This window comes from Mytilus edulis, chromosome 6 (genome assembly GCF_963676685.1).
Source record: "Mytilus edulis chromosome 6, xbMytEdul2.2, whole genome shotgun sequence".
NCBI classification, from domain to species: domain Eukaryota; kingdom Metazoa; phylum Mollusca; class Bivalvia; order Mytilida; family Mytilidae; genus Mytilus; species Mytilus edulis.
In genome coordinates, this window is record NC_092349.1 from 39,846,902 (window position 1) to 39,873,059 (window position 26,158).

The 26,158-nt window shown below is 32.8% G+C and overlaps 1 protein-coding gene across 2 annotated transcripts; it reads right to left on the reverse strand.

Annotated features, from left to right (window-relative positions):
- Nucleotides 1-1,817: 1,817 nt before the first annotated feature.
- Nucleotides 1,818-26,158, reverse strand: LOC139529100 (IQ motif and ankyrin repeat domain-containing protein 1-like). 2 transcript variants are annotated; one of them, XM_071325373.1, is made up of 6 exons: nucleotides 26,046-26,158; nucleotides 21,658-21,843; nucleotides 14,151-14,226; nucleotides 13,604-13,738; nucleotides 9,432-9,560; nucleotides 1,818-2,026 (listed from the first exon to the last, which is right to left on the reverse strand). In XM_071325373.1, exons 2-6 carry the CDS (start codon nucleotides 21,827-21,829, stop codon nucleotides 1,870-1,872), a joined length of 669 nt encoding a protein of 222 aa, XP_071181474.1. In that variant the 5' UTR covers nucleotides 21,830-21,843; nucleotides 26,046-26,158; the 3' UTR covers nucleotides 1,818-1,869. The 2 variants fall into 2 exon arrangements, with proteins under 2 accessions (XP_071181474.1, XP_071181473.1); XM_071325372.1 differs by having other exon boundaries at nucleotides 25,951-26,054.

The following is a 26,158-nucleotide window of genomic DNA, read 5'->3' on the forward strand; positions in this document are numbered from 1 at the left end:
GTCTGCCGTTTCTCATCTAAAAGTCGTTGCAGAACATGACACATAAGGAATAACTGTACAGTAATTAGGGGGTGAAGGGTCGCAGCAGTTCATTCAATTATTCAAAATATCCATTTTATTGTTCAAAATTTGCACATCAAACGAGTGGGAAACAACTGTCCTATTTCTGACTTGGTACAGGCATTCCTGATGTAGAAAATGGGAGATTCAACCTGGAACTGATATACATTTATTACGTAAAATTTTGAATGTAAGTAGGGGCTGAAGGGTCGCAGCAGTCCATTCCATTATTCAAAATATCCATAGCATTATTCAAAACTGGCTATTTTTTTTAATTCTCACGCGTATTTTTGTATTTATATCATTCGTTACACTATTGCACAATCGACAAATTATTATATATATAATTCGGAGATGAAGAATAGCAACGTCTAGTGAAAATTAAAATAAATGGATAGTAAAAAAGGTATTGTAATCGACTAGATTGTTGAGACTTGCTATTTGTCTATACATTGTAGAAAATTGAAAATATAGAGAAAAAAACAAGACCTTTTTTTTTACAGTTAAAAAAAGGGGTGGTCCATGTCCCAAATACCTGTGAGCGTTATGTGTAAATACAGTCATATCCTGTATGGATTATTAACGTTTGATTTGATAACCCGTGTAAGATGAGCACCCCACTCTCTGCATGCACGTAAGAGAACCTTTGCAAAAACTCTTGTCTTGTTGCAATATGAAGGTCTGCCACAATCCATGCAAACCCTCATTTTCATGTCCACACTTCCCGCTCTTCAATTCCGGTCAATAATCCTTGCCTAACATTACTACCGTATTCAATGTTTATTCGTTTTCGTGAAAAACTTGCCAATGGTGCGAAGCAAGCAGCAGGTCGTCAATCATCGTTTATTACTACATAAAGTCATAGTTCCGTTGTCGAAGATAGTCTTAGTGGAAGTTTTTGTGTTTGTGTCAAAGTAAAGATGATTTACATTTGCTGATTTTCACACATTAGATACAATTAAATCTTCCTTACATCTGACTTACATATAGAAATTGACAATAAGGGTCGGTTGAGAACAACAACAGAGATGACTTCAGCTTCCCAATTGTAAGCTTTCCATTTCTGTGTATCCAGCAGCATCTCATATAAAGTATATCTCCCAGTTAATACGACATTCCAGAACTTACAGTTCCTTTCATGATTTCCTTGATAAAGAGTTGATTTTGGACCAAGAGTTCCAAGTGGTGAAATTTTACAGAAGCCATATAGCGAGTTGATTGACCGTTATATGTTTTACATATGACAACGGATATTTTCCAATTGATGTCAAAACAATCCCGTCATCTTTTCTACGAATGTGCCCTAACTAATAAGACATGTCATCTGGGTGTCTACTTACATAAGCAACACGGCGGGTGCAACATGAGAAGAACGACCTGCTGACCCTACCAGAGTACCTTGTTGTGTTTTAAAATGTTCGTGTTGTTTTTGTTTGAGTTAAACGTGTTGTTCTTTGTGCTTTTTTTAATGTTTGTGTTATTTATACCGAGAACAGTCTTATCTATACCTTGTCATGAAAAACATGTTTCAATTTCAGAATGTCACAAGTTTCAGGGGTAGTACATTTCTGTTTTTTCCTTTGTATTGTGGGTTTATTTCGACTTTAGTTTGAATATCCCTTTGGTATTATTCGCCTCCTTTTACTACACGTTATCTTTCCATTTTTTGAATTTTAATGTTTGGTCTTCATAAGACCAGAACATTTTTTTATTGTACTTCTTTTTCGTTTATTTATGTGCAGATAAATAGTCATTAACAATTTAAAAAAAAACATCTATTGCACTTCAAAGTCATATTTCACATAGAGATCAGTTGACCAATATATAAAACATTTTGTTGGAGGCGTCTGGTGGGGGTACTTCGCCAGCAATGATCACAAGAAATACAAACTGGTCTGCCATTCCTCCAGTAAATTTGTCCGGTTTATACTCATCGCCGTCTTCCTCTTTAACCAATGTCTCGAAACTGCAAACATACAGAAAAGCGGTAATGGATATCTTTATTTCCATTTAACTAAATATAAAGATGTGACACATATACATAAATAAAGGGCTGCGCTTTAGCGCATGATACGCCCGTTGCTCTTTTAACTTGTCTTTTATGCTTTAAATGAATTTATATGATCAACTAGAAATATATATACAAATTAAAAGGGATGTTACATTAATATATTCACCAAAGTTTCATAAAATTCCCCTTTTTTAAGTATAAAAATTCATTACTTAAGAAAACGTAAAATCTAAAATTTATAAAAATGGAAAGGGAGCTTATGTCAATAGATATAAACAATTTATCAAAGTTGCATAAAATTGTGTGAAGGTGTTAGTTATTGTCCCAAAATTGGAAAATCCCCCCTTTTTTAAGCATAAAAATTCATAACACGGAAATGTAAAATCTGAAATTTATAAAAATTGAAAGGGAGCTTACATCAATAGATATAAACAATTCACCAAAGTTTCATGGACATTGGTGAAAGCCTTTTTGAGTTATTGTCCGAAGTGTTGAAAATCCCCCTTTTTAATGAGTAAAGCCCCATAAATCTAAAACTTAAATCTGAAATTTATAAAAAATTAAAGGAAGCTTACATCAATAGATATAAACAATTCACCAAAGTTTGAACTTTCATGGACATTGGTGAAAGCCTTTTTGAGTTATTGTCCGAAGTGTTGAAAATCCCCCTTTTTTTATGAATAAAGCCCCATAAATCAAAAACTTAAAATCTGAAATTAAAAAAAAACGAGTTTTTGAGTTATTGTCCGAAGTGTGGACGACAGACGGACGGACGGACAACGGTATACCATAATATGTCCCGTCTAAAAGACGGGCGTATAAAAACACGAAAAATACAGACTCACTGTGAAATTAAGAGGAAAACATATATGAATATAAAATATGCATATAAATATATCATTTTATACAATTGAAAATTGGACGGAAGCGTATTATACTGTTACACCACTGTCCCAGGTTAGGGGAGGGTTGGGTTCCCTGTAATATGTATAACCCCGTAAAATTCTGTATGTAAGTGCCTTTTCAAAGTCAACAGCCTGTAATTCTATGGTTATCGTTTGTTACTGTGTTACATATTTGTTTTTTGTTCTTTTTTGTACATTAAAAAGACTGTTAGTTTTTCTCGTTTGAATGGTTTTGCATTTGTCATTTCGGGGCCTTCAATGGCTGAATATGCGGTATAGGCATTGTTTAAGGCCGTACAGTGACATCCTTGAAATACTCTATTTTGTGGAGGATTATTGATACTTATATACCTTTTTCTATTAGTAAACGTTGAATAGATGTGCGGAATCTTGTTAGACTCTCGTCTTTCTTCATATTTTTTTTAACAATATCAGGATATTTTTTGCAAATTATAATGCATTTAAAAGTTAAATGTACAAAGATTTCCTTCTGATTGTTTATTGAAATGTTTCAAATTCAAACAAAATGCATTTTTTTCTATTGGTTTATCCTTGTGATAGGACGTAAGGAAATGATTGATAAGTTCTCGCGATGATTTCTCCGACTCGTGCAGTTTTATAGATTTTGAATACGCTTTATGAAATAATGGAAAATTAGTGTCAGATTTTGCTAATCTTTGATAGTTTAAATCAATGCCTTAATAATGTTAAAAAAAACTATTTTGGTAGTTTTCCAATCTACTTGAATACAGCAATTATTTTTGAAAACCCAAGAACAAAACCTTTATGCAGAAAGGTTGGAGTTACATAAGAAATTTATACATTTAAAATTTCTTCTAATACATGTATGATTCTTTTTTATATTGCCTGCACGTGATTGAAGTCACAATTGAAATTGCAACGTCAGCTGTTTTTTTTTACAACATCAGAAATCAAATTGGACAATTTTCTGGGTGTAACAGTTGCTCGCTAGGAAATTAAATGAAATCATTCTAAAATTAAGTTTACATGTATTTATTCATTTGTTAACTGTTAAACGGTTGAATTTTTATACGTTTAGCTCCATGAAATTAAAATGGATGTCTTTTGGATGCGTATTATAACGTACTATATACATTCACATTGATAGGCATTATATTTGTCAACATTTTACACTGATTTATCTTTTTGACCAAAGATCAATTGTTAAACATAGATTACACTTTCATCACTTAAATATAACTTTAATTTCCAATTTCACTCCCAATAATAACCGGCTGTAGTTTGAGGAACTCCCAATAATAACCGGTTGTAGTTTGAGGTCCTCAAACTACAGCCGGTTATTATTGGGAGTGAAATTAGAAATTAAAGTTATATTTAAGTGAGGTCCTCAAACTACAGCCGGTTATTATTGGGAGTGAAATTAGAAATTAAAGTTATATTTAAGTGATGAAAGTGTAATCTATGTTTAACAATTGATCTTTGGTCAAAAAGATAAATGAGAGGTTTTTTTTTTGAATTATATAGGCCTATGTATATTGAATTGGGCAATACAGCTTGCCATACTTCGTTGTAGATTAAAGGTAGACACCAGGAGTGAATATGAAGAAGTTGTTCCTTCGATAAGTTTTAAAACTGCTATACATGTCAGTGGTTATGCAAGTAATATGGTTACAACATTTCCAATTTATGGCTTTGATGACTCAAAAGTAGAACCACATGATAGTTCTGATGATGAAATTGATGATAGCCCCTAGTTAAGACAAGTTATAACTGACATACATTTCGATGTATACCCTGCATCTTTCTTTATTCATAACTGCTCCCTATTGGATATCGAAATATTACATTCCCAAACATTTCCCCCTATAAATAAAACTCTACGACATAGAATGAAAGTTTATCATTTAGATACTTTTGCTGAACAGGTACAGTAAAAAGAATCTGTGTATCTAGAGACTTATCATATGACTTAAACCGAATTTCGTTCGTCCAAATTTTTACAAAAGTACAAGTTGGGGTCTTTGAGTATATGTTCAATCCCAGTGTTTCCTTATTTGCTGTAAAATTTCTTTGTTTACTGGTAATAAATAATTATATATAATGTTTATGTTTATTTCATTCTTACATAAAAACTTTGTTTAGATCACAGTATGTGTTCCATCATATCTGAAGCGAACTCACATGAAGTTAGCAAAATGGCTCCCTTTTTATTTGATGTGATACTTAATTTGCGAAACAACATTTTGTGATGAATATGAACTGGAAAAGTAACATATAATTCCATGTTGAGGCTACAACAATAATATCTTTGATTATTATCAACATTTGACCTTTGTTTTATTTCTTTCTTTTTACTAGTTTTTTCTACCAAAAAAAAAAGGATGAAAGATTAAAAAATAAAAATTGCATGGTTGTTAATAACTTATTTCACATGTCTGAAAACGAATAAACAAACTGACATAAATAATCCTGCTCATTTAAGACGGAAGATATCTATAGATGTACGCTTTAGTTATTTAAAAAATGACTGAATAAATAGTCAACGATTAATCTTACAGGGCGATGGATCATGTAATATGATTCTGTACACTAAAACATATAATATATAACAAGTCAAAAAGGGTACAACATCACCATTAAATAACTATAACATGAACAAGTATTAGATATTTCGGATAACATATATCCTTCTTCAATAATAGCACGATGTCAAATGATTCATGTCAATATATTCAAACTGAGAAACTATAAAAATCTTGAAATTTATACAATTGCTTTAGTTATTATATATATAAGTACATACTTTTTAACAAAAAAAGGGGAGGTTTGATTTTTAGAAAAATGCTTATCCCCCCTTTGTCGGCGGTACGTCCGCTTTGGCCTGCTTTTTAAAACTGACGACCCATAGCCTGAAAATGTCTCGCAACAGATAAATCAGTGACAATATCAAATAGCAGCTAAGAATAATGGTACGGTCAATATATTAATTCACGGCATATTGTTAAGATGCCGGAGTAAAGATTTGAATATGAGTTTCCATTTATGAAGTCATATTCTAGACTTCTGTACTGTTTTGAACGAATAACTGTTCTGAGTTTATATACTATACAAAAGGCTCAATAGTTTTTATTAATATATTTTCCATAATGTTAAAACCTTCTTTTAATTAGATTATTTCAGAAGATATCAAATATGTTCAGGGCCGTAACTACATTGAGGCAAATGCCTCATGTTGGAAATTTCTAAAAAAAAAAAAAAAGAAAAAAAAATGAAACAAGATTGTCTCCATATCAACCTGAATTGTTTTCACGGAAAGTGTCTTGCAAGAAGCAAGTTCTCTTCACTCTGTGATATCGCCCCTGCATGTTTTTTGTGATCCATGTTTCTATTTTATTTTAGTTTTCAGAGTTGATGGTCTATTGTTTGTACTTCTGTGTTCCGGGTTTGTCTTTTGTTCATTTATTGTCCTACTTTATAACTATAGTCTGCAGAGTGTTGATTTTCATTTGTAAAGTGTGGTTTTGCAATTTTGCAAGTCCACCGATGTCCAGACATTGTACGCGAAACTATTTTAAGAATATACGATGCTACTGGACATAGAAAAAAAATTGTCGTTTCTGCATAAAGAATTAAACTTGATATCAAAGAATACAAAACTGGCTATTTTTTTGTAGATAAAACTAGATAGTTGACATGGTTTGAATTAAAGTAAGACCACCAATTTCCCAGTATCAAATCATCTTTAAAAAAACGTCAATGTATTGCCATATGACCTTTTACATTGAAGGATTAAACTTGCATGAATACGTATTCAGACTCTTAAACAGAAAATAAAAGAATATGGAGTAAACGTGCACAGGACCTTATCTCACACAAAGTCAATTCATAGAAAGAATACAAATGATCAATGGCCAAAGTTTTTTTTTCCTATTCTTCATCTTGATAGTTGATGGAAGGTCTTCAACAATAATGTTTTTGCTTTGAGACAAGAATATTGTCGAAAGAAATAGGTAAAAATGAATTGCGTTTCAATGTAAGAAAGAGTCTGGGTAACGTTCAGAATTCACGATTTTGCCCTGAATGTTTCAAGAAGTAATACTGAGATTGTATGGAATTATAAGCTTTGCAAACAAAAACACTTTACACTACGAAAATCGATTAAACCGTTTTACAAGTTATTAACTGCATTATTGTATTTTCAAGCACCTGTTGCAACTTCACTCTGACATCAAAGTAACTTTGTTTTGATGACGTCATATGTGTTATTGTAAATAGCGGTACAGTTTGAAAAATAGTACAACTATTTGTGTCCGGTCATTATCTCAGTCATAGTAAGGATTTCGTTTCGGAACAAGGCCCACCACTCACTACAAATCTAAGACAGTCATAATATTACCTTGATAATATTCACTAAAGGTAAATATAGTGAATACTCTTAAGGTAAATATAGTGAATACTCTCAAGGTAAATATAGTGAGTACTATAAATGTATTTTATTTCGTTTGAAATAGGGTTTTTCCCGTTTGCTATTTGTAGTTAATATTTACAGATGGGAACTAGTATAACTAGTTCGGATACTGGTTTTGTAAGGGAGCTACCATTTGATTTTTATGGGGGGGCTAGGAGGAAAAATTTTGTCCTGCATTTTTTTTTAGCTGTAATCTCTGTCCTGCCTTTTTATTTTTCACTCTGTTCGGTCCTGCCTTTTTTTTTTAGTTTATCCTGACTTTTTTTTTACCTAAATTGTTGTCCTGACTTTTTTTTTTGGCAAGTGTCTCATCCTGCCTTTTTTTTTACTCAAAACTCCTGTCCTGCCTATTTTTTTCAAATTTCATCCTAGCCCCCCCATAAAAATTAAATGGTAGCTCCCTAACAGTATGTACTATTTATAATTTTGACGTTAGGTGCAGGAGGCACGAGGAAAGTTTTGGCGGTTTTTATGGGTGGGGTTTAAAGGTACTATATAAAGTTTGGGATTTTAATGTATTAGTATCGAAGGTGCTCGCAGTTACGTCGGATTGAAGTTGGTCACATAGGTATATGTGCAGTTGCTGCTATGTTTATTGTACGTACAGGCGTTGGAGGCATTAGCCGGGGGAAAAGAAACGATGCGAAAGAGGAACAATGTTATATGTCATGTGTTTATATAATGTTTCGATTGAAGAAATATGTTCAATTCAGTAAAATAAAATATTGTATCGCAAGAGAAAATAAGATGTTACTGCGAGCAACTAATCCTATATCTGTGTTTGTCTTGTTTATAGCCTATTGAATTAGAAATTAAATGCTTTAAATTCGGACGAGCAGGGCGAGGGAGAATTTAAAGGTGAATATAGTAAATACTCTAAAGGTAAATATAGTGAATACTCTAAAGGTAAATATATTGAATACTCTAAAGGTAAATATAGTGAACAATCTAAAGGTGAATAAAGTGGTAAATATAGTGAATACTCTAAAGGTAAATAGAGTGAATGCTCTCAAGGTAAATATAGTGAATACTCTAAAGGTAAATAGAGTGAATGCTCTCAAGATAAATATAGTGAATACTCTAAAGGTAAATTGAGTGAATGCTCTTAAGGTAAATATAGTGAATACTCTAAAGGTAAATATAGTGAATACTCTAAAGGTAAATATATTGAATACTCTAAAGGTAAATATAGTGAACAATCTAAAGGTGAATAAAGTGGTAAATACAGTGAATACTCTAAAGGTAAATAGAGTGAATGCTCTCAAGGTAAATATAGTGAATACTCTAAAGGTAATTGGGTAATTTACCTTGAGAGTATTCACTATATTTACCTTAAGAGTATTCACTATATTTACCTTGAGAGTATTCACTATATTTACCACTATATTTACCTTAAGAGTATTCGCTATATCTACCTTTAGAGTATTCAATATATTTATATTTAAAGTATTTACTCTATTTACCTTTAGAGTATATTTATATTTAGAGTATTTACTCTATTTACCTTTAGAGTATTCACTATATTTACATTGAGAGTATCCACTCTATTTACCTTGGGAGTATACACTATGTTTACCACTATATTTACCTTTAGAGTATTCACTATATTTACCTTTAGAGTATTCATTCTATTTACCTTGAGAGTATTCACTCTATTTACCTTGGAAGTATTCACTATATTTACCACTATATCTACCTTTAGAGTTTTCATTTTATTTATCTTTAGAGTATTCACTATATTTACTTTTAGAGTATTCACTATATTTACCTTTAGAGTATTCACTCTATTTACCTTGGGAGTATTCACTATATTTACCACTATATCTACCTTTAGAATTTTCATTTTATTTATCTTTAGAGTATTCACTATATTTACCTTTCACATCTAACTGACAGAAACCTTAGAATATGTGTTACAATCACAAACGAGACAGGAATATGTAGACTCTAATAAAAGTGTGTTTTTAGAGTTTTAAATGTCAATTCAAAGTACAAATCAACTTACTTTTCTACCTGTAGAATACTTTTATTTAGAATTTTCTCCATTAAACCATCCTGTATATTATTGATCTGTGTTGTTATCATATCAAATCTGTCAATTTCGCCTAAATCTATTACCAATGGTTTGCCATATCTAAAAATAGGAATTACATGTTAAAAGTGTTATAAGCAGTTCCGGGGAAATGTCTCCGCCTCAATTATTTCGTATATTTGGAATGTGTGTTAAGTAATTAAAAAAAAGATGGTTAATTAGTTTAAACAAAAAAAGAACTATACGAAAATCTAAAGCATGAATTCCCTTAAAATATAGACCTAGTACACTTCGTTCATTTATGCACTATAAGTATGATCAGAAATTGAATTGAATACAGTTCAAATAAGATATCAATTAGTATTACCAGGACCATTTCGTCAACTTCACACTAGCATTTTTTAATCGATCTAATTTGAATCGATCTAAATAAACCAGTTAGCGTTCACACTATCTTTAATCAAAACGATCTCTATCGGTCCAATCTGAACCACTGCGTTCACACCATATTTAAATATGCAATCGATTTAATCAACGATTGCATATCCCAATGAGATATTACCTCAGACCTCCCAGTAATGCAATCTCAATGAGATATTACCTCACACCTCCAATTAATGCCTTCCTAATGAGATATTATCTCAGACCTCCCAGTAATACCTTCCTTATGAGATATTACCTAAGACCTCCCAGTAATGCCTTCCTTATGAGATATTACCTCGGACCCCCAGTAATGCCTTCCTTATGTGATATTACCTCAGACCTCCCAATATAAAAAATAAAATTGAGAATGGAAATGGGGAATGTGTCAAAGAGACAACAACCCGACCAAATAAAAAACAACAGCAGAGGGTCACCAACAGGTCTTCAATGTAGCGAGAAATTCCCGCACCCGGAGGCGTCCTTCAGCTGGCCCCTAAACAAATATATATTAGTCCAGTGATAATGAACGCCATACTAATTTCCAAATTGTACACAAGAAATTAAAATTAAAATAATACAAGACTAACAAAGGCCAGAGGCTCCTGACTTGGGACAGGCGCAAAAATGCGGCGGGGTTAAACATGTTTGTGAGATCTCAACCCTCCCCCTATACCTCTAACCAATGTAGTAAAGTAAACCTCCCAGTAATGCCTTCCTTATGAGATATTACATCTGACCTCCCAGTAATGTATTCTCAATGAGATATTACCTCGGAACTCCCAGTATTGCCTTCCTTATGAGATATTACCTCCGACCCCCAGAAATGCCTTCCTTATGAGACATAACCTCAGACCACCAAGTAATGCAATCTCAATCAGATATTACCTCAGACCCAAAGTAATGGCTCCCTTATGAGATATTACATCGGACCTCCCAGTAAAGCCTTCCTTATGAGATATTACCTCAGACCTCCAAGTAATGCAATCTCAATGAGATATTGCCTCGGACAGCCCAGTAATGCCTTCTTTATTAGATTTAACCTCAGACCCCCCAGTAATGGCTCCCTTATGAGATATTACATCGGACCTCCCAGTAATGCCTTCCTTATGAGAAATCACCTCCGACCCCCCAGTAATGCCTTCGTTATGAGACATAACCTCAGACCACCCAGTAATGCAATCTCAATCAGATATTACCTCAGACCCCAAGTAATTGCTCCCTTATGAGATATTACATCGGACCTCCCAGTATGAGATATTACCTCAGACCTCCAAGTAATGCTATCTCAATGAGATATTGCCTCGGACAGCCCAGTAATGCCTTCTTTATTAGATATTACCTCAGACCCCCAGTAATGGCTCCCATTATGAGATATTACATCGGACCTCCCAGTAATGCCTTCCTTATGAGAAATCAACTTCGGACCCCCACTAATGCCTTCCTTATGAGACATAACCTCAGACCTACCAGTAATGCAATCTCAATCAGATATTACCTCAGACCCCAAGTAATGGCTCCCTTATGAGATATTACATCGGACCTCCCAGTAAAGCCTTCCTTATGAGATATTACCTCAGACCTCCAAGTAATGCAATCTCAATGAGATATTGCCTCGGACAGCCCAGTAATGCCTTCTTAATTAGATATAACCTCAGACCCCCCAGTTATGCTTCCTTATGATATATTACCTCAGACCTCCAAGTCATGCAATCTAAATCAGATATTACCTCAGAAATCCCCCCCCCCCTTCCCCCAGTAATGCCTTTCTTATGAGATATTACCTCGGACCTTCAAGTAATGCCTTCCTTATGAGATATTACCTCAGAGCTCCCAGTAATGCCTTCCTTATGAGATATTACCTCGGACCTCCCAGTAATGCAATCTCAATGAGATATTACCTCGGACCCTCAAGTAATGCATTCCTTGTTAGATATCACCTCAGACCTCTCATTAATGCCTTCCTTATGAGATATTACATCAGACCCCCTCCCAGTAATGCCTTCAGTATGGTATATTACCTCGAACCTCTCAGTAATGCCTTCCTTATTAGATATTACTTCAGACCTCCCAGTAATGCAATCTCAATGAGATATTACCTCGGATCTCCCAGCAATGCCTTCCTTATGAGATATCACCTCAGACCTCCCAGTAATTCCTTCCTAATGATATATTTCCTCGGACCTCCCAGTAATGCCTTCCTTATGAGAAATTACCTCAGACCTCCCAGTAATGCCTTCCTTACAAGATATTACCTTGGACCTCTTATTGATGCCTTTCTTATGAGATATTACCTCAGACCTCCCAGTAATGCCTTTCTTATGAGATATTACATCGGACCTTCCAGTAATGCCTTCCTTATGAGATATTACCTCAGAGCTCCCAGTAATGCCTTCCTTATGAGAAATTACCTCAGACCTCCCAGTAATGCCTTCCTTACAAGATATTACCTTGGATCTCTTATTGATGCCTTTCTTATGAGATATTACCTCAGACCTCCCAGTAATGCCTTCCTTATGAGATATTACCTCGGACCTTCCAGTAATGCCTTCCTTATGAGATATTACCTCAGAGCTCCCAGTAATGCCTTCCTTATGAGATATTACCTCGGACCTCCCAGTAATGCAATCTCAATGAGATATTACCTCGGACCTTCCAGTAATGCATTCCTTATTAGATATCACCTCGGACCTCCCATTAATGCCTTCCTTATGAAATATTACCTCAGACCCCCAGTAATGCCTTCAGTATGGGATATTACCTCGGACCTCCCAGTAATGCCTTCCTTATTAGATATTACTTCAGACCTCCCAGTAATGCAATCTCAATGAGATATTACCTCGGACCTCCCAGTAATGCCTTCCTTATGAGATATCACCTCAGACCTCCCAGTAATGCTTTCCTAATGATATATTTCCTCGGACCTCCAAGTAATGCCTTCCTTATGAGAAATTACCTCAGACCTCCCAGTAATGCGTTCCTTACAAGATATTACCTTGGACCTGTTAGTGATGCCTTCCTTATGAGATATTACCTCGGACCTTCTAGTAATGCCTTCCTTATGAGATATTACCTCAGACCTCCCGGTAATGCCTTCCTTATGAGATATTACCTCGGACCTCCCAGTTATGCAATCTCAATGAGATATTACCTCAGACCTCCCAGTAATGCCTTCCTTATGAGATATTACCTCAGAACTCCCAGTAATGCCTTCCTTATGAGATATTACCTCAGACCTCCAAGTAATGCAATCACAATGATATATAACCTAGGACCTCCTAGTAATGCCTTCCTTATGATATATTACCTCAGACCCCCCAGTAATGGCTTCCTTATGAGATATTACCTCGGACCTTCCAGTGATGCCTTCCTTATGAGATATTACCTCAGATCTCCAATGCTATCTCAATGAGATACTACCTCAGACATCCCATTAATGCCTTCTTTATAAGATATACATCAGACCGCCCATTAATGCCTTCCTTATAAGATATACATCAGACCTCCCATTAATGCCATCCTGATAAGATATACTTCAGACCTCCCAGTAATGCCTTCCTTATAAGATATACCTCAGACGACCCAGTGGTTGGTTTAGTTGGGAATCACTTAAGCATTACCGGAGCGGGGCCCCCCTTAGGCAGTCAGAGGGCCCGAAAAGTTCTGAATCCGCCACTGCCCCGCCCCCCCCCCCCCCCAAGCAATGCCTTCCTTATAAGATATACCTCAGACCTCCGAGCAATGCCTTCCTTATTCGGTCTGCTTCCATTTCCTTTGGAGATACTGCTTGTAGAAAATTAGTATCCCTGTACCTTAGAAATGTTCCAGCTGTAGTGCTTGGGTCTAACAAGCAAGGCCATCTGAAACAGATCAAGAAATCATGATGATTAACAAAATTTATGTGACAGACATATCTTAGATTGTCATTTTGAAAAATTAATTTTTTGAATCATAAGTCTGTGGCATACATATGACCAAAGCACAATATCATGCAAAGAAAATAACAAACTAAATATGCTCTTCAAACACTAGATTGGAAAGTGTGAATGTTTATAAGAATTTTGTTCTCATATTTCAAAATTATAAAGGGATACCTCTCTGTAGAGCCGAATTGCATGTTTGAAAGATTATTTCAAAATACCTTTATCAGCAACATGTTGACCGATATTGCATTTTATATAATTCTTTAATGATCTTCTTGTCACGATGTGACAAAGATAACTATATTAAAATACATATACCACCATCAATAAACTCCTCATAATAACATACTTTCCAGATTTACACCAGTTATGTCCCGGATCAGGAGCAAGTACTTTTCCTAATTGCTTGATAGGCATGCTTTCCACTGAAATATGAAAAAAAAAATTAATATTTATCATTAAATAAAAAGAATGCAGTTAATTAAGTCTTTCCAATATTTTGTGGAAAGACCTATTGTATTAGTTCTGAATATTGTTCTTTTCTTCTTCTGTCAAATTTCAAAACTTGTTTTGTGGTTTCGCAAGTTGTCACATAGATTTTTTTGCATATGACATCGAACAGTTGTTGCGCTTTTGAGACTGACCCTGTTTAGTCCAAGACTTTTTATTGTTGGAGTTATCTCTCCAAACACTGTTTTCTTTGTGGTAAGATCTCCGTAACCGTAAACGAAAGCGACAAATTTAGTTTACTAAATTGATCGTTATATCTTCAGGCTGATTTGTCAAGTTTTAACCGAATCACTTTGAAGACTCCATATGACACTTATTTCCCCTTTTTGAATTTGACATAAGTGATATGTCAATTTATCAAAAGAATGGTAAATAATACAGACATAGGTACGTGTATTTGATGTCCTGGGTTCATAAAAAAATAAATAAAGGTCAAGGTCAAAGTTCAAGGTCAAGTTTTCAATTTTGACTTTCCTTGTTTTTGCATATTCTCCGACACTTTTAAAGATATATACATATAAGTTCAAAATGTTTATCTTTAATATAATGAAGATATGTTACATTTGGTCTAAACAGTCTAATGTCATATTATAGGAGTTAGTGCCCCTGAAATGTCTTAATATATGGTTCATTATAAAGCCATATGACCTTTAACAAAAGAGTGGGTATTACCTTGAAAAATGTAAACCAGAAGTGACCTTGAGAAAATCGGAAGTAGCCATTTTTGCATATTTATTTTTCTGGAGACCAATTTTCGTGGATTGGACGGAAATTGTATTTTTCGTGAATTTTTGATTGTGTTGTTTTGCAAAAGTCTTAATACAAGCGTTTGATGATTCGTACTTTGTTGACAATCTATCTTTATGATGAATTACTAACATACTAGAAAAGAAAACATTCATAATATGACTTATGTTTTGTAGACGAAACGCGCGTCTGGCGTATGTACAAAATTTAGTCCTGGTATCTATGATGAGTTTATTTATTGCCATATAGGATAACGGCAAATAGGAATAATAACGGGGCTTAATTATGAAATAACTTCGTTAAATGTAAAAGTTATCAAAGGTACCAGGATTATAATTTAGTACGCCAGACGCACGTTTCGTCTACATAAAACTCATCAGTGACGCTCATATCAAAATATTTATAAAGCCAAACAAGTAAAAAGTTGAAGAGCATTGAGGATCCAAAATTCCCAAAATTTGTGCCAAATACGGCTAAGGTAATCTATGCCTGGGATAAGACAATCCTTAGTGTTTAGAAAAATTCAAAATTTTTGTAAACAGGAAATTTAGAAAATTGACAACATTATTGATATTCATGTCAACACTGGAGTGTTGACTACTGGGCTGGTGATACCCTCGGGGACGAAACGTCCACCAGCAGTGACTTCGACCCAGTGGTGTAAAAGTTATCAAAGGTACCACAGACTCATCAGTGACGCTCATATTAAAATAATTATAAAGCCAAACAAGTAAAATGTTGAAGATGTAAAAGTTTTATCGAATCCGTCATAAATATCAAATTCAATGACCATCAAACATACAAATTTTATATATAATTCTTTATTTGCAAAACAGACAAAAACCAATTTAGGTTATGGCAAATACAAAACAAACATGATCAAACATAATGAAAACTCGACAATATTATAATAGATATATGATAAAAACAGTTATTGTTCTCCTTTCCTCAGTTCTAATGACTCTTTAATAAAAGAAACAACTGCTTTTACATCATTTGGTGTTGATGGATTTAGTATAATCACGAGTTTATCAGTAAAATTAAGTGTATTAAAATTCACATATTTTTGTATATAATATTTTAGAAAGATTTCTCTTTTATTTTCATTTATTTTACAGGTAAAGAAAAAATGAAATTCATCGTCTAAGATATTACATATTTTACATTTTCTTTCATTTCGTGGTATTTTGGTATATCGTCCAGTTTCTATTAAGAGACAATGATCGCTTATTCTAAATTTGGTTAACATTTTTCTTGTTTCTTTACTTGGGTGTGATAGGTAGTATTTCATTTGGTTATTTATATTAGATTTAAGAAATTTATATAGATATATTTTATTATTTTCGTTTAAGTTATTTATTTTATCATCAATAAGAGTTTGATAGTAGTTGATATAACTCTTTTTTAATTGGGGTTTTAACATTTTAGTCTGTTTTAAAGTTTTAGTTTCCTCAATAAGTTTGATGTCAATATTTATATCTTGTGACACATTTTTTGCAAAAATATACCAAGAGTATGTTCCCTTAGTATCTAAACTTTTAGTTAATTTAAAGGCTTCATTAAGAAGTGGGTTTAGATTTTCATTATTTAATCTAGATAGGTACATCATAGTTTGGGTTTTTATGAAAGTTTATAATGGTAGAAGTCCTAGTTCATTTCTAACAGCTAGATTTGTTGAGCTTCTTTTTGTCTCCAGTACTTGTTTAATAAAATGTAGCTGGGTTTTTTCTAAAATAGTTTTATCAATAAAATGAATAGCATCTGGTGTTGAGCTATTTTTGTTAGCTCGGAGTTTAGCTCTATAAAATTGAATATAAGTGTCCATATAACATATTTCACTATTATATGTTAAAATAGGTTTGACCAAAGTTTCAAAAAGGTTGCAAGACACTCTCACAGGAAGTTGTCCAAAGCCTGATGAGTAAGAGTTAATAGCAAATAAAACTTTTCTTGCCTTTTTTGCAAGATCTGAACTACAACTAGTTAGACTGCCATTAGATGTTATAACACATCCAAGGTATTTATATTCATATATTTTTTCAAGGTATTTTTCTTTAAATATCAAAAAGGGTTTATTTATTTTACTTGGGTTATTTTGTAGTATCATGGTTTTAGATTTTTTTGTATTAACTGTTAATTGCCATTTATCACAATACTCTGACAGAGAGATTGTTTAAGCTATTTTGCAGACCGTTTTCGCTCTCTGATAATATGATTAAATCATCTGCAAATAGGAGACTTCCTATGTCAGAATTTATAAGTTTTACAGGGGAACAGTTTTGCTTTTCAAATATCTGACTTAAGTCATTAATAAAATTATTAAATAAAGTGGAGCTTAAAGAATCTCCTTGTCTTACACCTTTATCTATAATAAAATGACTAGACTCTGAATTCTTATGTTTGAAAGAACCAAGAGTATGATTGAATTGTGCTTTAATGATGTTAAAGATGTGTTTACCAACTCCTAGTTTACACAATTTATACATTAGTCCTAGCCGCCAAAGAGAGTCAAAGGCTTTTTTAAAGTCTATGAAGCAAATATATATTTTCTTTTTATTTTTATGAAGGTATTTATTTATAATAGATTTAAAGGGAAACTTCGCAAAAAAATCAAAAATTGATATTATGTTCATTCTGTATAAAAATGCTCAAATTCATAGATATTAAAGTTTTATTCCGCTAGATAAGCGATCACCATCGATTTTAAATTTAGAGTATCAATTCTTTGCGATCCGCCATCTTGTCTTCTTTCCCGATAAATAAAAACGATATGTCTATAAACCACAAAGAAACAAAACTAAAGTAACCGATGTAGTCGTAATTGCGTGTCGATATCTTGTCAATCGTACGGTTGTTTTATCCGACTTTTTTTAAATTACCATGGTCTGTTGTTTTTAAACTGTTGATATTGGAATTAGGTGAAAAGTCAAAGTTGAAATCATAAATAAGTGTTCCGTGAAAATTGTTTTCGAAAATCTAATTTGTTCATAATTCTTTAAAGTAATAAACTTTTTTCAAATATATTTTGATCTTCCCTCATCTGATCACAAGCATGGCTAAAGGTATTACTTCCAAAGGTATTGTGAGGGGTGTGAGGTGACACTTCCAGGTATTCAAGCGATTTCCTGTCGGACTTCCAAGTTCATGCATCGTTTCACTTCTGCAGGTATTGATCAGTGTACACGGCTGATAACTTATAACTTTCCATTTTGAACTATCAGATGTATAATATACAACTCTGTCTTACTTGTCATTACTAAACTCATACGCTTGTTTATAAATAACATTTCTGGTGTAAAGAATATAATTCATAAAAATATAAATAATACCCAAAAAATAAAATCTATTTAAATATTTTTTCCAAGGGTGAATTTGGGAAAATGTAATATATAGTCATTGTCAATAGTGAAGGACAGATTGGAACAGACCAGAAATATTGATTTAAAAAAATGTACGCACTTGCCGACGATTCGTTTATACGACTGGATAGAAAGTTACGGAACTATAGCGCAATTTTAAATATATACATGTATACATTGAACATAAGAAAAAAAAACATATATTTTGAATAAATAGGGTAAAAGTGTTGTAAATAGACTAGTCCACGTATGCCAACAGTATGTAATCATCGAATGTCGATGATAGACTATTGTATACCAAAAGAAGAAGAGAACCAATTTGATTTAAATACAGGTCGATATATAACTTTTGCTTTGGTTCATTGAAGCTGTGGACCTAGGAAAATCACAGATTTATATTTCAATAAGATTGTTCTCGAACAAAGGAAGGAATTCGTCATCACAATTGTTATATATGCCACTGGACGAACACTAATTATCCCCAGGGGATGTGAATATTTTGCTGGGAAACTTTTTAGTATCAAAGTTTCAAATTAATTTCGGGATTTAATTTTAAACATCGTTAAAACGATGTGTGTCTAAGGTGAACGCCACAAGAACCCTGTAATACTAGTACGAGAGTATAGCATGTAAACATTCCTTTTCAATAATATGGTTGTATTGGAAATCTTTTCATACAGATTGACAACTCATTGTCCGATATGCATGTAATATTTGCCACATGACGCCCATAGTTCTTTCTACCATCATCACCTTATTCTTTGATATTGCTGTAAACATCGATGGTTCACACCCAAACAAAATGGGAGTAATGGACCTTCAGAGCTTCTCCGTGTTATACACTTGTGAAATATATAGACGAAATTTCTGTATTGAAATGAGTCTACATCTCACAAACAGGATTTTCAAATAACGATTTTGAGTTATCACCTTACAAACCAATATAAACGTATGGCAAGATATAACCATGAAGGAATTTAGTTTTTGTCAGACGCAAGAACTCATCACTTTATCATAATTTCAAATATCAAGAACAAGCGGTCGATGTCGATAGTCTGTTTTCTAACTGTTCAGAGTTAGACATGTCACTTGTTCATTCTTGGAAGCCTTCATATTCCCCTTCTAACGATGGGAACTCTTTCTGATTGTGTTGACTATGAATGCTTGTATGGTAAATCTGTACAAGCGGTTGCATTTCCTCTCCTTTCCCAACAAACAAATGAACGAAACGCCACTAGTCTGATTTCTCTGGAGCTCATCCTCAATGGCTCTTATACGTCAGGAAACTTACATGTATATACTAATAATGATTGTTTCATGAACAACGATGTATGGACGAACTATTATAAATTCGTCAATATCAGTTATGCATGACTAAAATATAACTTTTATTACAACTACTGTATTACTTATTTGGATTAATGACGGCTATCATGTTCAACATTGCACAAATATTATCATAGAATTTTTAAAAAAATCCTCAAAAATCCTCAAAAGAAATAATGCCTTAGCTTAGATAATTGGTATTCTTTTCACAAAAAAATCGTGTAAATGATGCAAGTTGAATTCAAATGAATTTAATTATGTAGGAATAAAATTTTAAAAAGAAACTAAAAAAAATCATGCATGTTTGTATGTTGTATTTTTTTGTCAATTAAAAACTTTAAAATTGCAATAGTTTTATTAGCATTTAAACACAGCCAGATTTGAATACAAATTAAGAAATTCCGGTAAAGTCAATGATATCAAACAGATGTACAATGGTATATCAAATTGGGTAATATTGCATTTAGTTTTCATTAAATATTAAAACTACTATTTTTTGCTTCATATTTGAATCTTTACGCCAATTGCCGCTAAGAAAGTCATCAAAAATTGTTTCCTTTTATTTTTATACACTTTCGGAATTACGAATCTGAATTTTATATTCAATTAATTTACACAATTTAATTATTGTATCTTTATTCTCATCGTGTATTAAATCTTAGTGTATTTACATCGTGACAGCATATACTCTTTCTAATCCTTTCTGTTTATCCTTTCCAAATAACAACATTTATACCTGTGTACGCTTGAACTCACACCTGCGGCTAAATAGCTATACGGTAAACGAATTGACCTCAAGCCGAGAAATATACAGTGACCTTTACAAAATAATATACACACTCTGCTCACACATTAGTTGCATTGAAATGATTATCAAAACAATAACGGTAAATAGAACTGAAATATTTTCAGTTCAATATCAGTAAAAATGTTCAATAAATATTTTATGAAAAAAATCTCAACAATAATTAATTAAAATTTCAAAAACAATTACTAGAGATAATTTTATAGGAGTTTAATTCAATCAATACAAAACGGTACATATATGCATATTCATTTTCGTTTATTCTTATATTGTGGTTAATAACTTCGACCATTCGTCAGCTGTGCGCTTTTAATTACGTATATTGTCGATAAGCTATAAGAGTTAAACAGATTTTATTTTTTCCCAGAATTCAATAAATCGGGCTAATACGTCACGACCCACTCGAGAATTCAACCAAAAAAGTTACAAATACTTGATTTTCTCCGTTATTAGAAGGAATATAAATTTAAAACTTTGCAAATGTGTTTTTTATGTTAAGATGAACATAATTAGATGATAAGTAAAAAATCGCGGAATTTCCCTTTAAGAATATATAAGCTATCAGAAGTTCTATGATTCTCTCGAAATCCAAACTGTGAGTGGTTATATTTGGATTCCATAAGTTTATTTAGTCTATTATTTAACAATGCACTAAATACTTTTGACAAACAGCTCATTAAGGCAATTCCTCTATAGTTATTTAAATCATATTTGTCTCCTGATTTATGAATTGGAATAATATATGAGTTTTCCCATAGTTTAGGATAGCATCCAGATTTTAGTATAGCATTGAAAAGTTTTGTAAAAGATTTAAGTGTAACAGGGCTACTGAATTTAATAATTTCATTGAAGATTTTATCAGGTCCTGAAGATTTACCTGTTTTTAGTTTATTTATAACAATTTTAACCTCTGATAGTGTAAAAGGTTTGTCAGTGGTGTTTATATATAACATTTTATCTTCAATGTTTTTAAATTCTGTTTCTATGTTTTTTTGAAATTCTTTGTTGACAGAAGAGCATTTTATAAATACACAATGTGTACCTCCCAAAAGATAAGAAAGAAAAGAGATATATTAATTAATATGTAAATCAAGTATTAACATATTTACCTTCAATAGCTGCTTTAACCGGAGCCGCCTCTTCCTTTTTTTTATCTGTAGGTTTGCTTGTTGTTTTACTTGTAGATCCTTGTTTTGTAGCACCTGTTTTAGTACTATTTAATTTTCCTGCTGGTTTTGCCGCAGGTTTTGATGTTTTTGTCTCTACTTTTTTTGGTGGCATTATGAATAGCAATACTAAAATAAGAAATTGAATAAAACTTCAAGTCCATATATATCTTTATATATTTCTACATGCATCCAGTTTTTGTCATATCTTAACGTTTCTATTGCTGCAATTTCACCGAAAGTTCAGAAAAAATATTTTTATTGTGGAGTGTCTCCGGACCACTATGTTTTTAGATGGTTTGGTTTAAAAATATATTCAAATTTTTCTTGGTAATACTACGCTGAAAAGTTTTGCTATATTTGAACTCGTCTGTGAGTAACTTCAGCAAATCTTACATTGCTAAATTAGAGATGTTACAGAAATCCAATATACATAGTCCGTCTTCAATAGAAACATAGAAAACAGTTTCTAAAAACTGTGACATTTCATTACATTGTGGTCTCATACCGAAAGGATGTTTGAAAGCACATGTTATTCAAAATACAAGTGAACAAGGAATTGCTCTTGGTGTCAATAAATTCGATGCCTACAAAAACTAAATCTACACTTCAGTCAAATATTTATGATTTTGCACTTTCAAACTTTAAAACATGGAGGTGTGAAATAGGAGTTACATCATTATGACGCCTAGACGACGAATAATTTAAAAAAAAAATCCATAGTAAATAAAAAAAATATTGGTTTGAATTTTTAATCTTGAAAACATCGGAGTGTTTTACCTGTAATGAGCAATTTTTTTTTCGCGCAATCTCAACCCCTGATGTTTCATGTATAATTATGGATATGTTTTCAGTGATTTTGTAGTCTTTCGGAATACATCTATTATTTTCTATGGGGTACTGCGCGTACAAAATGTAATAGGTAATTAATTGAGCTATTGCATATTCATTAGCGGTTTACCGTTGCTATAGAAATAAGTTTTTGTCAGATTTAAGGCGAAATTGAAAAAGAGTGCAGTCCATTCAAGTAGCTTCAAAATTCTACGTCCAAGAAAGATAATGAGTAGAAAAAAAATATAGTATTTATAAATTAACTTCTGAAAATTCTGTAAAATTCTGTAAAGTTACATATGTAAAAAAAGAAGATATGGAATGATTGTCAAGGAGTCAACTCTCAACAAGAGACCAAAATAACACAGAAATTAACAAATATAGGTTACTGTACGGCCTTCAACAATGAGCAAAGCCCATACCACATAGTCAAAACAAATATGCAACACATAGACAAACGTTATACAAAAATTAATAAAAAATCAATATGATATATATCAACAAACCAGAGTATACTGATAACAAACGATTATATCATTTCAATAGAATAGTTATTACGGGGAGAATGAATTCCTTGTCATTTATTCATCATCCACACACGAACTTGTTTCAGAAAAAAATATATCTAGCATTTACCTTAACCTAGCTTTCAGGTATATGGATGTGATTTTATCCTGAGACAAGTGCTTGTCACCATCTACCAAAACTTGCAGTCGTCCGATGTTTAGTACTTCAGTACTTTTATCATTTGTGTATAGTTAGTAAACGTTATGGTTTTTGTTCGTTATTAGTTGAAGTTCATACATTGACTTGTTCACATCTTGTTTCATTTTTGTTAGTTTTTATTAGTCGGGCATGCACATCAAATCTATGGTTTGTTATCCAGGCAGTCGAAATGTATTGAATCTATAATACTAAAATTACGAGGTCTAATTTGTCAGCCGTCATCACGTAAAAACGACGAATCAAAGAATTCAACTTTATATATAACTAATATAGTACAAAGGTGTAGATTAAAAATTACACCACTCCAGGCCCTTTTGTTTTCCACGTAATTAATATTGCCAATAATTAAAAAGTTCCGGGTCAAGTCCGATACCGATACCAATAGTATATTCACCTGTTACCTATTACCTTATCTGTACGTTCCGCATCTGACAGGCGCGCCAACAAACGGTGTATTCAGGATTAATATGCTATATACACGGGTCATAATCACAGGGTTTACACTACTAAATTGTCGAATTGTTACCTATTGTAGTATTTTAATCAGTAAGACTTTCTAAGATAATAATACGAATACTAAAAATCTGGACTAAAAATAAGGCGTATAGGTACAGTTTTCAATTTGTTAGCGGGCATGACGTAAAACAACGAATCAAAGAATTCAACTTTATTTATAACTAATATAGGACAATGTTGTTAATTAAAAAATACTCCATTCCAGGACCTTTTGTTTTCCAAATAATTAATGTTACCAATAATTGATAAGTTCCAGTTCGACGGGTTCAAACAGAAAGATTTGAAAGCAGAGAAAACTGTGTATCTTATAATCGGCATGACTTTATCAGATGACAATACTAATACTAAAATAATGCTTGCGCATAGTTATATACTTTAATTCAGTCACGGACCCGCGATATCACGGGTGTGGTCTAGTACAATGTATATATTAAGGAGGATATTAGAGGATACAATGGTAACAGAATGTCTAACCTCGTATCTCGTATATATAACTGAAATATACCAATTTTAAACATTAACTGTCGAAAAAAACTTTATGACAATTTGAGTCAATTTGAGAATTCGACAGCTAGTGCCCCTTACCGAAGTGCTGACTACTAGGCTGGTGATACTCTCGTGGACAAAACGTCCACCAGCAGATGCATCGACCCAGTTGTGTAAATAGTCATCAGGTACCAGGATTATAATTTAATACGCCAGACGCGTTTTGTATTTATACACAAGGTTCATCAGTGACGCTCAGATCAAAATAGTTATAAAGCCAAACAAGTACAAAGCATTGAGGACTGAAAGTTCCAAAAAGTTTTACCAAATACGGGTAAGGTAATCTTACCAATTTTTTTTCCACTTTTGTAATGGATATAGCATCATATTTTCCATTATAACCAGCATCAGTCAGGATTAATGCTTGACGTCACACAGATTTTCAAGGCGTCATTTCTTAAAAAAAATATTTTGATTTTGTTTCTGATTCTGCATTTTGTTTTACGTTTTACCCTGTTTCGTTTCCTTTCTAACCATCAACATTTTGTTTGGTTTCGTCATGTTTCGTGTCGATATATGTCGTTTTATTTCATTTCGTTGTTTTTGTTCTGTTTCTCGCTTATACTAATTTGATCTACAGCATTCGAACCCATGCTACTGAGATATCGTGGCACCAAATCGCCTGCACTGTAACCGTCCCGCTAGACCACACGACCACCCGGGCTTCATGAAAATGAAGCTTTCGGTGGCCGGGTGTTACCTTTCCATGTCAGTTTTTAATCTAGCGTCGTACTACAGTACATGATATATAAGGCATGGAGATGTTATTTTTTTACAGATCAGCTAAATTGTCTATAGTAAAGGATCCTACAAATCAATGTAAGATACAGTCACAGAAAATAATTATATTTATAAGTACGTCTGAGCCAGTGACAACTCTACAACAGATTTATCCATCGGATCACCATCAGTGATGGTGATACATGACTGTGTACATATATATACGTCTGAGCCAGTGACAACTCTACAACAGATTTATCTATCGGATCACCAGCAGTGATGGTGATACATGGCTGTGTACATTAATATTCATATACAACTCGTCTAAACATCAACCCAACAATGTTAGATCTGTAAATTTGCTTTCGATTTTTTTTTGTTCTTCCCTAGCCGGGATTCGAACCCCTGCTACTGAGATATCGTGACTTATATATATATATACAACTCGTCTAAACATCAACCCAACAATTTTAGATCTGTAAATTTGCTTTATATATATAGGGGGAGGAATTCAAATTATAACAATCCGACCATTTAGATTGGACCGAAATCGCCTTTTCAGTTTCTTGAACTTTCTGTTGTATAGTTACCATTGTGGAAACACTTAAATAATGCACAGTAAACTCAAGTTAATATGTTTTTAATTTTTCTGAAACATAAAATGCATCTAATTATTGCATATCTAGGTATTGTCATGCTTTAGAATGTTTGTCTGAACCTAGAACAAATTTTGTCCTGAAAACATCGCCATTTTATCCCAAATAACGTAGCTAAACATAAATTCATTAAACACGAGCTTCATTTAAAACGTATGCGTAATTTCCCGAATGGTACATTCAGTAAGTTAAGAATATTTTATGTTAAACTTCAATCATCATGATAGTATTCATTACTTACATAAATCTCTTTAACACTTGTTGTCCTGTTCTCTTTTTTGACTTTTTCAATAATCAATATCAACCACACAATGTAAAATTCTTTTATATACTCACATTGATCTTGAATTTAAACACCTATATATATGGGAAAATTAATCATTGTGTGTACTGGTTTATAAAATCCCCTTCTAATTTAGGATTTAAACGGTCAATCGTGAATACACATC

Excerpts from the sequence above, each read along its gene's own strand:
- LOC139529100 (XM_071325373.1), bottom strand. The coding sequence starts at position 21,829 with ATGCCACCAAAAAAAGTAGAGACAAAAACATCAAAACCTGCGGCAAAA. Across the intron at positions 14,227-21,657 it reads GGTTAAAGCAGCTATTGAAG|TGGAAAGCATGCCTATCAAG; the intron begins GTAAATATGTTA and ends TTCATATTTCAG. Across the intron at positions 9,561-13,603 it reads GCATTGCTCGGAGGTCTGAG|ATATGGCAAACCATTGGTAA; the intron begins GTATATCTTATA and ends TCCTATTTTTAG.